Consider the following 17344-nt stretch of genomic DNA (forward strand, 5'->3'; position numbering starts at 1 on the left):
TCCAAGTATGCCATATTCCCAAATTTAGCTGCCAAAACAATCGACAGACTTAAATTTGTATAAACCTAACAATATTTTTGGCTCACATACTGGTTCGAAGGCCACGAAGGGGTAAGAAATGGCCCATATAGTGTACTTTTGCTTTTACTATTAGTAGTCGAACACCCATTAACACTATCAGTATTTTGCAAAATGCTTTTTTTGTTCTTCCTTCCCTCTTTACCCTTTTGGCAAATGAATGGTATCAGTGAAAGCTCTAACAGAACATACCAGACAATATAGTGTTAAAGTGCTGCTTGAGTTGCTGAAGAGTTAGTGGGCAGGCATTACAATTCCCTGTAGCTGTAACAGAGGGTAATGTCACTTTAAGACATGTGATACTTTACAGAGGAGGGATGTATTGAAACAGACTACTGCTACTTACAGCACCAGCACCGTATAGCAGCCCTGCTCCTACATTTTGCTGCCTTACTCTGCCCTGACTGCACAGGACTGGGGATGGTCCGTCATTAACTGTAAACTGATTCTCATCAGGATCACTTCAAAGGTCTCATCAGACAGAGGTGACGCCAGGAGATGATTTAAAGGTGAAAATGACAAGGTTTCTACCCCTCAAACCTTGGCTCCTTTTCTGACAATACAGTCTGAATGAACCCGATGTCTTCTTTACAGTGGAAATAGCATTGGAAGAGAAAAACATATTTTTTAATCCTGATAAGAAGATTATTGGGAAGATCTTAAAAAAAAAAAAACCTCCAATTGTGCACAGATGGATTTTAGAAAGTGTTAGAGCTTTCCAATGAACACTAATAGAGTACTCTGCTCTTGGCTGGATTTTTCAGGTAAGAAGCTTCTTTAAGGACTTAAGATTCAAAAAGCAGATTTGTAACCTATTCAGTCATATTTAGAGAACTATGTAAGGCTGGATGCATTATTTGGTGGAAAACACCTATTAACATAGAGACAAGAGAGTGAGCAGTGAGCTGATAGGCAGGAGCCTTGGAAGCGATGCTGAGAATTTTTAAAAAGTTAAATAAAAAAGGAAAAAGAAGGAAAATACTGCAAATGTGAAGTCACAGTAATCTTTTTAAGTGCTAAAAGCTATGGGGGTGAAGAAATGAGCAAGAGAAAGCAGAGTCATGGAAAAACTGTTAAGTTTTGATTGTGGTAGGCTTTTTTAAAGTTTAGATGAATTTCCAGTGCATTTTAACTGAAATTCACAAGTAGTCAGTGCATGCCACAGTCACCTTTATTTTGTCTTTCTATAATTTGCAGGGTATTTTGAAAAGGCCCTTAAATGCATTCATTTCAAGATTCACAAAAGGGGTGTTGCTATTTATCTCTACTGAAGAGAATGCATCTATGTTATACTGATAGTTCTGAAAACAGTGAGGCTGAATCTGATGTGTACAAAAGTAAACAGTGGGCAGTGAAACTAATTATAAAGTGAGTGGTCCATCTGAATCACAGAGTGAGGCATGAAAGGCACCATGCTGTTGCAAATAATGTTTTCCTACTTTGCACTTAATTATGGTTGTCACCATTTGTCTATTACAGTCCTAAACCCCTTTTAAAAACTGCATCTCTCTCCTAAAGCCCATAAATTATCTTGTATTATGTCTTTATACACACACATATATATAATGTATATTCTGCTTTCCGAACATCACAGTTTTTGAAACAGTGCCAGTTTCCTTGAATAAAGAAACCACACTGGGAGGTCACTAGCAGATTTAAATGTATAGTTGAAATACTTGTAGTGTGTCATTTGACAGCAGAAAAAAATTTAAAAGGAACAGTCTGGGTTCTACAGCTCTAAGAGAAAACAATAGACTTAACTGGATTCTTGTATAGAAAAATGCTTCTGTATCACTGGCTGAGTAAGGACGGTGCTTCAAGTTTGATTAATTTGGCAATATGAAATGCAGCATAAGGTGTTGTTTGAGAAATTGGACAATATGTAGCGCAGTTGAGCCTCTGTAGCTCGTAAGATCCTTATAGGTGCAGATAAGACTGTCAAAGTTTCAGCGCCTGAGAAAAGGTATATGTTCATCCCTAAATACATACACCACCTGTGTATGCATATTCATCAACACTATACAACAAATGCCACGATGGGATTTTAGGTGGCAAAGCAATATTGTAAATTATGGCTCGCTCTAGGATAGAAGCATAGATCTTGCCTCTGAAATTCATTCTGGCTGAAGACAATTCCGTCTGATTTTAAGTCCAGCCAAAAAAGACCGGTTCTATCAGGAGATTACAACATGCCTCTGAGAAATGATTACTTAGTTTAGAAGACAGCAGAATGATTAAAAATTCATGACTGTAGAATTAAAAAAAAATGCACTCTTTCCTTCCAGGCTTATGTCAGACTAACAATGAAGTTAGAATGAACAGGAGTATGCAGCTTTTCAAAGCCTGGAATAACTGTAGTTTAAAGATCATCGTGTCAAACAGGCTGTATAGGCAGGATACTGTGCTTTAAACTGCCTAACGGAGAGTCAAAAACTTTTATTTATTTTTGTGTTCTGGCAGTCCTTGGAGTTTGGCTTTGCAGAATTTCACAAAGAATTCATGATCTCTCCAGGAAGGCTTTCCCTCAATCCCCCTTCATGGCATGACCTCTGCTGGGTTAATTTCAGCCAGCAAAGTAGCAAAGGGGACATGACGTCTGAGACCCTCCTTCTCTCATCAGTGGGACTGACTGAGCTGGGGGCTTGAAGCTGGGGGTAATCCTTGCTATCTCATGCTCTCTTTAGAGAATGGCAATGGTCTCTGCGATGTCCTGGGTCCTGTATTTGTGGATAAGTGCTTGTGCCCTGCTCCTCTGCCATGGATCCCTTCAGCACACTTTCCAGCAGCACCACCTGCACAGACCAGGTAAGTCGGGCGCTGGCTCCCCTGCAGCCTCCAAGTCTCACTGCTGTCACCCTAACAGATGGTTGAATGTAAGTGACAGAAAGTGCTACCCTGCGGGCAGCTTGCCTCTGAATTCCAAGACTCACATTGCTGGCTGGATGCTTTGGGGCAAGGTGAGGGGGATACTAAAATGCCCTGGAGGTATTTCTATGAATCTCTCAGAAAAAAAAAGAAAATGGTTTTCTCTAAGAGTCTCCCTACCCCCTTCCTCACACCTTAAAAAAGTGAAGTCATTGGTTTTGGGATGCTTTGGCCAATAGCCAAAACTCTGCAGAAGATGGGATAACTTGCAAGACTTGATTTTTTTTAGAGAGGCAAAATAGGATCTTTGCAACAATAAAATAATGTGTATGGATATTCCTTGTATATCTTATCCAGTGTAGATACTATAATCTCGGTGTGTATGTGGCTAAGGATTTTGTGGAGATGTTAGTGCCAAAATTAACTTTGGAAGTAGTTTGTTAATGAAAAAGAAATTTAAAAATAACTTACTATTTCTTGTCTGGTTTAATTTGTCTCCTTTCCTTTCTCCCTTCCTTCCTTCACTTTCTGTTCTTCCAGTTTGTTCCGTGGTGTTTTTCTCTCCCTCTTCCTTGGCACTTTCAGGAACAAGTTCCCTTTAGCCTGATCCGCTCCCCCACCCCCGCCCCATATTGAATTTTGATTTCCGGATGCATTTTGCTTTTCTTCGTCTTTTTGTTTAAAGTATATCTTTTACCCTTCCATGGCCTCACTCTTCAATCTGGCTTTTTTTTTTCTTTTTCACTTTCTTTGCCTTTCTCATTACTGTCCCCCCAGCTTGATTGTCCTTACCCTTACCGGTTCTTTGAAAAGATTTCCTTCCATATTCTGTTTAGTTTCAGCCTTTGCATTCATTTACTCCTCCCTCCACCTGCGCCGCCCTCCCCCATCGCCAAGTGTGGGCTCCGGGGACTAGTTGCGCCGCCAAGCTCCTGATCTTCAGTTCGGAAGTGCTCCCAGCCCTCCATCCCTTCTCAAATGCCTTCCTGGCTTCCTCCCATACGTTCGGCTGGCTCCGGCTGCGCGCGGTCCAGCGTCCACGCCTTTGCCTATCTCAGGCTCCGCAATCGGCCTGGGCACCAGTCCTGGGCTCGTCGGCGCAATCGTCCAGCAACACCTCCCGGGGCGCTGTGTGCTGCCTCCCCGGGCTCTGCTTCTAGGCTGCGGGCAGGACGGAAAGAGCGAGGGTGCAACCTGGGGTCCTCCCGCGCGCCCGCAGCAGGCTGGGCTGCGGGGGAGCGCCCCAGCCGGTTCGCTGCAGGAGCCAGGGCCACCCCTCCCCCCGGCACCGCCGAGGACTCGGGAGGAGGAGGGGTCGGGGTGGGAGGAGGAATCTGGGCGGCCTCAACCTGGGGGCTGCGTCAGGGCCCCAGCCACCCTCACTCCCCACGCCCTGAGTCTCGGAGGGAAGGCGAGGGGGCGCTGGTGCCCCTGCAGGTGGGCATGGAAACCGCTCTGCCACCCCCGCCGCGTGCTTGCATTTCCGCCTTGTGGGTCCTCGTCCCCCAGCGGGTACCCCCACGCTGGGAGGCTTCGGTGCCGTGGCGAAGGAAGAACAAACGTGGGTTATGGAAGCCCGGGTTTACCTCCAGTTAGTTAATTACCAATCTGTTCAGGCAGAAATGTCTGATTTGTTACATTCCTACAAATAACGCGGCAAATCGGCATACATTGTAATCGCTAACAGTAAGAATTCGTAACAAAAATAACTATTGTGATTGTTTTAGGCACACTCTCACGTTGTCTTAATCCGTCTATAAGTAGGTGTAATCGCCCCTCCCAAACGCGCACCGCCCCCCCCCACACACGCACCGCCCCCAATCCTTCTGTTGCCCAGGAGACTGAAGTTCTGAGGGATCTGGTGACTTGTGTGAGACCGCACAGCCAATAACTGCCGTTGGAAGTCAGGTCGGTCTGATGTCACCTCCCTGGCCTGTTTCCCAAGGAGGGCATAATATCTCTCAGGGCACAGAATAATCACGCCCAGTAGCCTCCTTGAGGGGGTGCGAACTGTTTCGCATAATCTGTGAAAACTTCCAAGTTATGTCAACGCACGGACTCATTTAAACTGCAAAAAAGGTGTCCATGGCAGGACTTGGTAAGGGGTGGCACAAGGCAATGGCAGCGCTCAGGACCGGCCCTCATCTCGGGTGCTTAACTTGAAGTGGCTTGACCTTGGGAAAGTCAGTTTTCTTCTCTGGGCCCAATTTCCTATTTAGAGATATTGTGGGGGTGTAAATAAAATGATTTCTGTGACAGTGCTTTGTAAACTGTGAAGCTCCTTCGTGAATATCAGTAACTCTGACATCTACAAAGGTACACGGTAGAGGTGCTGAATGAGTAAAGTTTTGCTGTTCACACAGCTAACAATCCACATAGGACAAAACCTTGTGTTAATCTCCTGATTTTTTTTTTTTTTTTAAACTATGTAATACCTGGCTAGAAAAAGACCACTGCCTTTTCGGCTAGATGTGTATAGTCGTGAAATAGAGTATACGTTGCAGTGAGCTTTCACTTAGACTATCTGTTCATCATTTAATACAGGAGGGTTTTTTGTGGGTGTTTTTTTGTTGTTGTTGTTGTTGTTGTTTTGTTTTGTTGGACCTGGGGTTATGGCTATGCTACCTCTATTAAGTAAACTCAAATCTTTATGGGGCTTGTTATCAAAAGATTATAATTTTAAACTGAGAAACATGTCATTAAGTGTTGACTAAAACCAAATTCAGTATTTGCTTTCTCCACTGTCTATTGGTAGAAATTGCTTATTATCACCAATGCATGGTCTATCTGTATGTCGACTACCCCAAGAAATTGTAGCTTGGAACCCAATTTTAACCCCAAATGCGTATATATTTGAGATCCATTTCAGATTCATTGATGAAATTAAGAAACTATATGTACTCCTTTCTAGATGCAGGAAGATTAAAATGACATCAAACTGAAAGTCCAATGATTCTATGTAATAGGTTTATTCAACTTTCTTGGGTTTTCAGCAATAGCTGCAAAGATTAAAGCGATAGATCTTGGATACAGCAATATTCTAGATTCAGTCTGAAATGCAATCTCCTCTAATACAATCCGTTTTGATTTTAAGAGTAAATGTATGCTTTTTTTGATGAGAGTTGTGATGTTTCCCTTTGTGAGTCTTAAATCTTCAGGGACACTAATGAAATGTGTATGAAAACAAGAGAGAAATCACGGCCAGTTATCTGTGACAATCCACCCCTAAATGAGCAAATAAATAAATAAATAGTTGGATAAATGAGCAAAAAGGAAAAACATAATCTCATTTTCTCAAATCAGTTAAAACAAGTGACATGATGAGAAAAAATGAGACACCAGGCAGACCCTGAGCTTTGCCACATTTGCCTAAGCTTGAAAAATCACCTCTTTCATAAAGCAGGAGCAGGAGGACACTGCATGCATACCAAGTATCCGGGAAATGTGAAAAATGACAAATCTTTCCCTCAGAGCCCTGAATGGGGGGAGAGTGAAGGCTTTACAGCTGCCTCCTCACCTGCTTAGGAACGGCTGGTTCCCCTCTTGCCAGCCGCTTACCCGCAGCTTCGCCATCCCCTACACAGTAAGATTGATGGTGTTCCCATCCCAAGCAGCCAATTTCAGTCTCTCAAGAAATAATCCACTACACTGACAGATGAGTGGAATTTGACGCGTTGTCCCCCTCATCAGACTGTGCCGCACCTGGATGGCACCAGCCAGCCTGGGTCCTGTATGGGAAATGGTTAGAGATCTGGGCCAATTTCTGCTGTCAAAACATGAAATCTGCACAATGTTTTTGTGAGGCGGTGAATTTGAGATCTGTCTTCTCAATGCAGTGGGTTAGTACACAAACAGAATGAGAATATGTTAACCAGAAAACAGACTCATTTTAATAGATTCCCCTGTAGTCTCTAAGTACTTTCTATTTTTCATATTTATGGTATTAGGAATGCACCATTTATTTTCACTTACTCACCAGTTAGGAAGGATTAAAACAGTCGATCAAATGGAAGTGAATTTTAAAATTACACAAATGAGTAAAATGTGCCGTAGATTAACAGATTTGTAATTTCAATAATTTAATATTTGGCTAAATCAAGTTTTTATTTTAAGAATAATGTAGGAAATTACCATAACAACTTGAAGAATACTTGTGCCTTTTATGTATATAAATAGTAAAGCTAGAAGGGGACACATAACTTAAAAAGATACAGACTGAACAATGAAAACCCAAAAGTGGTGTGTTCCCTGGTTTCAGGTAATTAAAACAGACAGCTTCAACTCTTTCTAAGCATCAGGTATGTAACAGGTGAAAAAGGTGGAAAGGTTTGCTGGATGTAACTTTCTAATTTAGAATTAGTTTTTTCCCCCTTATGGATATATGAATTATGACAGTAATTTTAATGATTACTTAATTTTGAGTGTGTGGGTATGTGTGTGTGGGGGGGGGGCGTTATTCTTGAAACTTAATAAAGTATGGATCATTTCAAAATACTTTAGTAAGAAAAGATCCTTGGGATTCTTTAGTAATTTAAAATTACAAAGATAAATTACATGAGACAAGAAGTTATAAATGCCTAATGAATCATTTATTCTTGAGTCGATGCTATTGTATGACAGGTGTGTATGGAAATAATATATGGAAAGATCACTCTGACTAGAATTGTCTATTGAACTTGTGCTTGGCCTGATTTAAAACTATATTAAACAAACTATGTAGTTAGAGGGAGGTATACATTTATGACTTAATTATTGCATAGTGGAACATCACCGTACATTTAAAAGTGTGATTTTTTTGGTTAAAATATTAAAAAGCATTCTTGTATATCTTATCTTTAGTATTCAGTATCACTTTATTGAAAGCTGATTAAGGAACATGTGTTAGAATACCAAGGCACATTACAATAAAGGATTGTTTTACAACTGGAGTATAGAAGATATCATCAGAACAACAGTGGTTGCATATTGGCTTTTTAAGAATTCTTACCAGTACTGGATTGCTAAGTGTAGTGAATTGACCTAAGGATTAGAGCAGACAGGTTGTTATTTGGTGTAAGCTGGTGCTAGTGATAATCCACTGATCATCTGATTGATGTTATTGACCTTGTCCCAGAGTCAGAGTGCAGCTATGGACGTTTGATAAGACTTCAAAAGTATCAAAACCAAGTAGAGATGCAAATAAATATTTCCTGTCAATCCCCTGAATTTATAAGAGAATTATCACTAGGCTATATAAATATTGTTACTTATGTGAGCTCAAGCCTATGGCTTCAATTAATCATAGTTAAGGAAAATAGATCTTAGACCACACTGAAAACAAATATTTAGAAGCGGCACTAGTACACATTAGCCTTCAGTTGTTAATTTCTTAAAGTTCATTTAAGATGGCAACTTGAACTTTTTGAAAAAGTCTTCCAGTTTTAAACTGTGTGAAAATCTCAAAGCTTTAGTATGTAAATTGGTGCACCATTTTTTGAAAACAATTTGGCAACGTCTCCCAAAATGTAAAATGTGCAAATCCTACACAATTCCATTTCGAGACGCTTATCCTAAGAAAATGATTGGACAGGTGTGGAAAAAATGTATGCAAAGGTCTAGTTAATTTAATGGCAAGTAACTGGAGGCGGGCTTTATGTACATGGAAAAGAGATTGGTAAAATAAATCCCCCACAATGGGACTCAATGTAACAACTGCAAAGAATGAGATGTGTTTATATGTATTCCTAAGGAAAAATGCCCATGATATACAGCTCAGTGGAAAAAAAAAAAAAAGAAGAAGAAGAAGAAAAGAAACAGAATATGCAGTTTCAAAATCATTTTGGAAACAAAATATTAACACAGGCATAAAAAGATGTCAGAAAAGCTATAAGCATTTTATACGTAGTATCAGTTAAACCTCATGGTAGGACGAGAATGCCTTGGACTTCTTATTTCCTATAGTTTTTGGCTTTTATTTTTATATTTTTAATTTTTTTTAAAGATTTACTTATTTGAGAGAGACGGAAAGAGAGAGAATGAGAGAGAGCAGGGGAGGGGCAGAGGGAGAGAATTCCAAAGCAGACTCCACTCACTGGGGAGCCAGAAGTGAAGAGGGGCTCCGCTCCAGCACCCTGAGATCACGACCTGAGCCGAAACCAAGAGCTGGCCGGTGAACCGACTGAGCCACCCAGATGCCCCAGTTATGTGTTTTTAAGATTTGTTTTTAATATAGGAAAATATTACTTTTTAACCGAAAACTTAAAATAGTAGCTCTAGTTTTATGGGCAAAATGAGAAATGTATCAAACAGTGTTGTCAGTTTAAAGGTAAAGAAGGAAGACTAGGTAGGAAAGTATCATGAGACACCTTTCCTTTTAAGAGCCTTAATCCAAGGAAATCTCTAGGCCAGTATTTTCCAGTTCACAAAATACAGTAACCTCAAGATGCTGCTTGGAAAAAGGCTATTAAGTGTTGGGGAAGTACTCATTGTCTGGTATATTCTCCTCTTAGAGATTTATAGTGCATGTAAGTGCATACAAGTTCTGGAAAGATTTCAGATAGGAAGCCTGATTTTGTTTAACTAAAAATTTCCCAAAAAAAATCTTTTTAATTTGGGCAATATCTAAAGTGCCTATTCTTATCACGTGCATTGAGAAGTGTGAGCCACTGTGCTATCCATCTGCTTATCTCTCACTTTTAGTAAGGAACTAGACAATATAATAGAGGCTCAAAAGTATTTGTTACATTTTTAAGGAAAGAAGGAATGAATGTTCTGGTAAAATCTGTAATTCTCTTTCATGTATTACTGCTTGTGTGTATGGATCGTTGCATATGCCTTTGTAAGTGTGTTTATAATTTAGGGATACCACAAAAAGAGAATGGTATAAATAGTAAATTGTCAGTATAACACACGTATGTATGTGTGTATGTGCGTGTTTGTGCAATAGTTTGTGTAGCTATTTACTCTATTTGACAGCAGTTCCATTAACTAAAATAACCCAAGGAATATACTTACAAATGCAGTAAAACCTTCAATCCCTAAGGTTTTCAGTCACAGCACAAGTTTTTTTTCCTACAGATTTAGAAAGTACTATAAGCGCGGTCTTAAGGGACTAAAGAGAAACTTCTCTTAGCAAATAGGAAAAGGCCTCTGCTTTCAAATTTTTTGATATCAAGAGAAAACTTCACTTCATCTTTGTAGCAGGGAGAAATAACAGACAGCAATGTTTCCTTTCTTTGGGGTAAAAAGAAAATGAATTATTTTGTTAACCATTGTGTAAACTAATTAGATTCTCTAACGTTAATATCCTCAAAGCACTTAGGGTAGGTACCCTGTTGGCCTCTGTTTCTTTCTCCTCCTCCATTTTTATATAATAAAGATCCAGAGAAAGAAAAGGGAATTGATATAATCAAAGCGATTTTCTCTTGGAAGATGGGTAGATGCGCTCAGTGATGTGGCTATTCATGAAGCATACTCTTCTTCCATGCAGGGAAGGAGTCAGACCAAACCTGACCCTGAGTCTGGGAGGGAGGAAGACTTACACCCTCAGCCAAGGTCATTGTTCTCCTGATGTGATGACCTGTATTTACCTTCACGGTGCCCTTACTAGACCTTCTCTTTTAGACACGCTTTCATGTCACTCAAGAAGACAGGCGAGCTGACTGAGTCTGCATATGCCCAAATTACTTTTTGTTTCCCCCTCATGTGGATGAAAAATGGATGGACTGAGTCATAGGCTTTGAAGTGAATAAAGAAGTGAATACAGAATGCCAGGTTTAGATGAGCTACTGCACAGAGGAGGAAAAAGCATGGTAATGCTCTTGAAATTGATAATGTATCTTAGATTCAGGTCAGCAGGCTAGTAGGTCAGACTTCCCACTGAATGAATGTTGTGTAAGTATTCAATAAATATTTTCTCATCCACTGGGCAAGAACTTTACATCCTTTAAAATTGCAAATACTGGCAGGAAAGTACCACATTAAGCCTTTTTTATATCGAATGGTAACGAGGAAGGAGCATCACAGTAGGGATGGGACACTGGGGCATTCAGGATCAATTGTCAATTGCAAGCCTGCAGTAAGAGGGTAGAAGGAAGCAGTGGTTTTCATCTTGTGCATAGACGCTCCAAAGAGGCCATCTATGCATGCCGCAAACATAAAGTATATTCCTGTCCATCGTAGATGGACATGGCAAATACCTTCGTGCACCAGCCAGTTAGCAAAGATGATTGGGCCAACCTGAGGATCATGGTGGCTTCTGAAGAGCATGTGGGTCTCCAGAGGGAAGACCATATCCTTAGCTATGCCCAAGATAGGCTCAGTATGACTACATCATCCCATGGTTCAAGGCAAGTGGGAGACTTAGACTTTTATGGATAGTTTCTTTATCTTTTAAGTGTCAAGTGGACCAAACAAAACTTGACTCGGGGCTATATCCCACCTGCGGGTTATTAATGTGTGACCTCAGACAAGATTATTTCTGGCTCCACCATTTTTTGATTTCTAATGAATTTGTCAAATCCTTTTACATGAGCAGGTAGAAAGAGGTGAAAGCAGTGGGGCTAAAAGGGGAATTTTTATGCACATCTGTCTTGGCTTATTTAGCTTATGCCTGTGGTTTCTGTCCCATCCCGACTTATATCCCAAATGCTAAAGGGCTGAGTCTCTGGGTATTTTGTAGACAAGCTACTAACTGTTGAAGGAGCTAGTAACAGAGTCTGATAATCGAAGAGCATTTATATAATGAAGCCAAGGGCCTGAACAGAGGTCTCATTTTGAATCTTAGGTAAAAATAAATTAATTTTCCTTTAGATTAAAGTTTGGCAGAAAGAGTAAACTATAAATGTAATGAAACAGAGAGAAGATCAGGCAGCAGCGTCATGTTGCCTGTATAAAACCTTTAATTTAATACTTTATTATAGTTTTCAAAATCTAGTCTGCAGTCCACTAGTGGGTTATAAATTTATCTTGGAACTCAACGGTGTTTTGTTTTGTTTTGTTTCCTGCTCTTGTTCTTTTCAGATTTCGTGTGCACTTATTTTGCCTCTGAGTACAGTCTACTTATTAGTATAGCAACTGAATTATCATTCTATTAGAATGACATGTAACTAAGGTTTACTGAGCTTCCCTACTTCACCATTCTATTAAGAAAACTGGCTGCCAGCTCTTGGGAACATTGCAAAGTGCCTGCATGAAAATAATTAGAATTCACGCAGTTTGGGGAGGGATAATTTGTTACCAGTGTATCTTGAGTGTTGTTTGAGTTGTTTAGTGATTTTGAATTGCTGTGGTCTTCGCTTTTTAATTATAAATTAGTGTTGGTTTGGTTTCATCACTATCAATTAAATTTGCTGTGGGCTGTTTTGTTAACCCTATAGTCTGTAATGATGCGTGTTTGCATATTTGGGATTTTAGATTTACCAAAGAATAGACTTGAAGACATTCCTGAATTGTGGCTCAGAAATGATTTACCTATATCCATATTGGAAAACATGTATATGCAATCACTCTCAAACTTATTTCTATGGTGACACTTCTATAGTGACATTGTTTATATACTGCTTGTGAACGTATGCAACACAATTCTCAAGGAACATAACGTATTTGGTTTATCTTTCTATCCATAGGGCATCATTTTATAATCTATGAACATGTTAATAGGCTCATCTTATTTTATAAAAATAATTAGTGATTCATAAATGTATCTTTCCAAGTATTTATTAACTGAGTATTTTTCCACTGGGAAGTGGAAACAGATAGGAATCGGGTATTTCACCTCCTTGGTGTGCTGCAGACAGGAAAGTTTGAATACTACTGTTTTATGAAGAAAATGTAATGAGAGACCAGCCCCACATATATCTCTGAATTTAAAAATGTGTGGCATGGCAAAAAATAAAAATAAAACCATTTTTTTCTGAAAGAAAAAAAGATATAAGACAGGATAAGGTGCTGTTTGGAAGCTTCTTGGATGAGGTCTTAATAGGTGAATTGTTTTTGTAGCTTCTCATATCTCTTTATCTGATGAAAATGCAAGATGCCATGTATTGGACATGTGTTGAGAAACTAGGTCACTGGGTGAACATTTGTAGGGCAACATTTTTGACAGCTACTCCCGGGATTGTTTAGAAGTAAAAGCAGATTTATGGGACACAAGCTGCCAATCTCCAGCCCTCCATCTATCACAGGCCTAGGTAATCAATCACAGTGATTGTTCCCATGGAGCCTGGATGTGATTTCAGAATCTTTCTCAGTCCCCCTCCAGGCCCCGCCTATCAACTGACTGACACTGGTGTGCAAGCTGGGAGTCTTTGACCATCTCCCTTGTGGGTTAATTGACTGACTATCTCCAGAATCTATTTCCTATCCAAAAAAAAGTACATGCCATAAAATGTTTCCTTGAAAAATAAGAAAAATGAATCGACTGCAATTAAATCAAAATTTAAATAGTTACATGTCTTGTAACTACTATCTACGATGATACAGCTTTAGACAATTCTGTCTGCTTGTGAGAGTTACGCAACTCTCTTTTCATTTCCTCTAGAAGTTTTTATTCCTTCCTCCATTCTTCTGTATTTCTATGTCTAAGATGCATAGTGGCTTCTGATATGAGCTCTAACCAAACAGGGTGCTCTGTGATCATAAAGCATGAAACCACTTATCTGAGCAGAGGGGATTTGGGAAGCCCCAAGAGGGGGTGACTTTGTGTTGGGCTTTGAATGTTGGTTAGGAAGATAGCTGGGAGGATGAAGGGTGATGGTTTCAACCAAGGGGAACAAAACACGTAAATCTAGAGGCAGATACTAGTGATACGGTGGGCTCGTGACTTGGATGGCTATTGGCCTTAAACCAGTTGGAGAAATTTTGTATTATTCCAATTAAAGGGGATACAAGATTTATTGTTTCTTTGTTACTGTTTTCTAATCCACGGGCTGCCTTTCAATGTACACTGATGGTCATAGGTGGAGAGCTAGGTAAGATGGAAGGGAAGAGTCCCAGTATCTGCAAATAAAGTCTCTATGGAAAGCAAGTCAGATAATTAACAAAAATCCAGCCACTGTATTCTGTCCAGTTCTCAGTGACCCATTAGACCTTTCACACCTTTGAGTTGTTGTTACCTTTGTGTAATAAAAGACCAAATATGTCACTACAAGCTGATTGTAAATGTCTGGTTATTATATTAGAGAAAACTGCGTATCCCTAAATCAAAACCTGAGGATAATCATGTCTACTTCTAACATACAACAGATTCAATACTCGTTATTCAACAACTTTTTATCGATGACTTATCAGGCACAGAGAACTACACTTCCACACTAATGACAGTGGTGTCAATTTCTTCTTCTTTTTTTTTTTTAAGATTTTATTTATTTATTCAACAGAGAGAGATCACAAGTAGGCAGAGAGGCAGGCAGAGAGAAAGAAGAGGAAGCAGGCTCCCCCCCAAGGAGAGAGCCCAAGGACCCCGGGATCATGACTTGAGCCGAAGGCAGAGGCTTTAACCCTCTGAGCCACCCAGGTGCCCCATGTCACTTTATTCTAATCACTGGTTTAACCCTCCTTCCCCCAACTAGATTGTTAGCCCGGAGAGGGTAGGGAGCCCAACAGTCTTACAATGCCTGACACAGAGTCGGCCACATGGTAAGGGCCAGTGAGTACCTACTGAATGAGTGAGTGAACGAAGGACCCTAAGCATTTGATATTTCATTGAATCCTCGCAATAAACTCGCAGGGTAGAACATCTTTCCCCTTTGCCAATAAAAAAAAAATCTTAAAAAAAAAAAAACGTTCACTGATTTGTTCAAAGTCATCTAGCTTAGAAGGACAAATTGAGAATTTTTCCAGCCTTTGAATATTTTCAGCTCAGTTTCCTGAGTGTCAGCTGTGGGTAGGCCTTACTATGGGTTGATTCTTATAATAAGGCATATGATCTATACCAGAACCCTACATGGGAGGTACTGTTATCTCCATTGTGCAAAACACTGCAAAACTGTGATAATATTAATAAAGCTGGAAGGAAAACTTGGGTTTGGCATTGACTCTCAGTCGGGTGCTCTTGCCATCACAACCAGGTACGACTTTAGCACTTAGGAACCAGCTAGTCCTGGTTAGTTTAAATTATAAAACAAGCGATGCCTGGGTGGCTCAGTCGGTTGGGCAGCCAGTTGAGACCCGGGGGTACTGGGATCCAGTGCCATGTCAGGCTCCTTGCTCAGGAGGGAGCCTGCTTCTCCCTCTGCCTGCCACTCTCCCTGCTTGTGCTCTTCCTCTCTTTCTCTCTCTTTCCAACAAATAAATGAAACCTTTTAAAAAAATAAATTACAAAACAAATTTGGTGTTGAGGGGCATTTTTCTGCATTAGCAGGCAACCCTGTCTTGGGCCTTTAGCTTGGCTATATCACGCAATAATTTTGAATCTTGTGGCTGGCTGAGTAATGCTCTAATCTTACTTTTGCTATGCAACAGGCCTGGCTGAAAACATGATTTCTTTTCTTATTAGGATAATAGCACCTCATTTTCAAGTTTTTTTTTTTTTTTCAGTCTCCTGGGTTGTTTTGTTTTTGTTTTTGTTTTTAGAGTGTGGAGACCCTTTTTTGTGCTCCACGTGACAAAGCAACAACATAAGATAAATCTATATAGATTAGACTCAGTCTTAGTGTAGATTTTCTGTTTTACTTCACATGAACTTCTAAATCATTCAAACTGGAAAAGGATTCTCCTTAACTGCAATTTAACTTTTTGGTAAGATTTTTTGGGGTGGCATTTATCATGTTGAGACTTTATAAATTATTTAGGCTATTATAAAGTGGGCTGACCTTTCTAGTAAGTGGTTTGATCATTTGCAGTAGTGTCTTTTCACTAAAATATGGAATTTTCTGTCTTTCACATTACACTTGCTAGATCCATGGCCCAGTAACATGCTAGGTAGAAATTGCTTACAGAATCTGATGGGAGGTCTCCCTTTTAAATTCCTCTCAGCATCAAAATAAATCTCTCTGCATTTTCCAAAAATATCCCTGTGGGTAAGGATAGTAAATTCCTTCTCAATAGCCCACTCTTTCTATGGTTATACCAGTGCAGACATTGCTAATCAACCCAGATTCAACCTCTGAATCCTTCAAGGTACAACACTTCAATCATTGAGTTGTTAAAAGAGATAGAGATGATTTCACAACGCAGAGTACTAACCACTATACGATCACGGCAAAGAGATCGAGATGATTTCAAAAACAGCCACAACCACCCCAAAATAATCATCACTAAACATCTATTATTTTGCAGACTGTGCAAAGTGCCTTATGAGGACCTGTTTACTTTTGAGATAAAACATACTGTCCATTAAGGGTCTAGGCTGTTTTTATATGTAATTTAATTCACCACTCAAGGTGGGCCATGTTCTTCATTTAAAAATAATGATTTAAATAATTAAGTAAGTTAATACATATAGAGTACATGGAAAACTTCCTGAAGCAGGGTAAAGTACCCTTTAACTCAGGGTTAGTGTAGCATCTACATATATCTTTGAGAATTGGATAGAGTTGACATACTGTGGGTATTTTACCTGACCTCACCCTCTTTGCCACCAACTGCTCTTGGCGTAAGGAACCTATACAGATTGGAACATCTTGGTGTGCAAGGTAAACTAGGGGTTTACATCCCACTTCTGTCATTATTACACTACTAGCACTAAATGTGGGCACATTAGTGTCACTCTCTCTGCCTCACCCACAAAATGGGGATCCATGTTTATAAAATTCCCACTTTGCAGGCTTGCATGAAGAGTAGAGATGTCTGTTCTATACCTCCCATGCAATAGGTATCTGGCATATGGCATCTTATTAAATTATTATGTAAGTATATGAATGTCAAAGCAAAGATGATAGAGAAGTGCCTCATACCAACACATACATCCTTTTTTCATCATATGAAAAAAGGATGCACATAGAAGTTTTACAACCTGAGGGCACCTGGGTGCCTCAGTTGGTTAAACATTTGCTTTTGGCTCAGGTCATGATCCTGGGATCCTGTGATTGAGTCCCACATTGGGCTCTCTGCTCAGTGGGGTGTCTGCTTCTTCCTCTCCCTCTGCCCCTCCTCCTACTCATGCATTCTCTCTCTCTCTCACTTTTTAAATAACTAAATAACACCTTTTTAAAAAGATGTTATAAATAACATCTTTTTAAATAAATAAATAAATAACATCTTTTTAAATAAATAAATAACATCTTTTTAAAAAGGATCCCATCTTTTGATGGCTGAGGATATATATATATGCATTTGAATATAAATATTCAATTGCATATTTATAGATATATGCATATATATACATACCAATTCTTTATCCATTAATTTGTCAATGGACATCTAGGCTCTTTCCATAATTTGGCTATTATGGACATTATTGCTATAAACATGGGGGTGCAAG

At 39.6% G+C, this 17344-nt stretch overlaps 1 protein-coding gene across 2 annotated transcripts in view; it reads left to right on the forward strand.

The window, feature by feature from the left end:
* The first annotated feature begins 354 nt into the window (after nucleotides 1-354).
* Nucleotides 355-17344, forward strand: part of TAFA1 (TAFA chemokine like family member 1) — a 516319-nt gene continuing 499329 nt past the window's right edge. The window contains exons 1-2 of one of the 2 annotated variants that reach the window (XM_032324669.1): nucleotides 355-842; nucleotides 2763-2883. In XM_032324669.1, coding sequence (XP_032180560.1) covers nucleotides 2766-2883 — 118 coding nt within the window. In that variant the 5' untranslated portion in view covers nucleotides 355-842; nucleotides 2763-2765. The remainder of the gene's footprint in view (nucleotides 843-2762; nucleotides 2884-17344) is intronic. The other variant, XM_032324659.1, reaches the window with a different exon arrangement.

This window comes from Mustela erminea, chromosome 1 (genome assembly GCF_009829155.1).
Source record: "Mustela erminea isolate mMusErm1 chromosome 1, mMusErm1.Pri, whole genome shotgun sequence".
Taxonomy (NCBI): domain Eukaryota; kingdom Metazoa; phylum Chordata; class Mammalia; order Carnivora; family Mustelidae; genus Mustela; species Mustela erminea.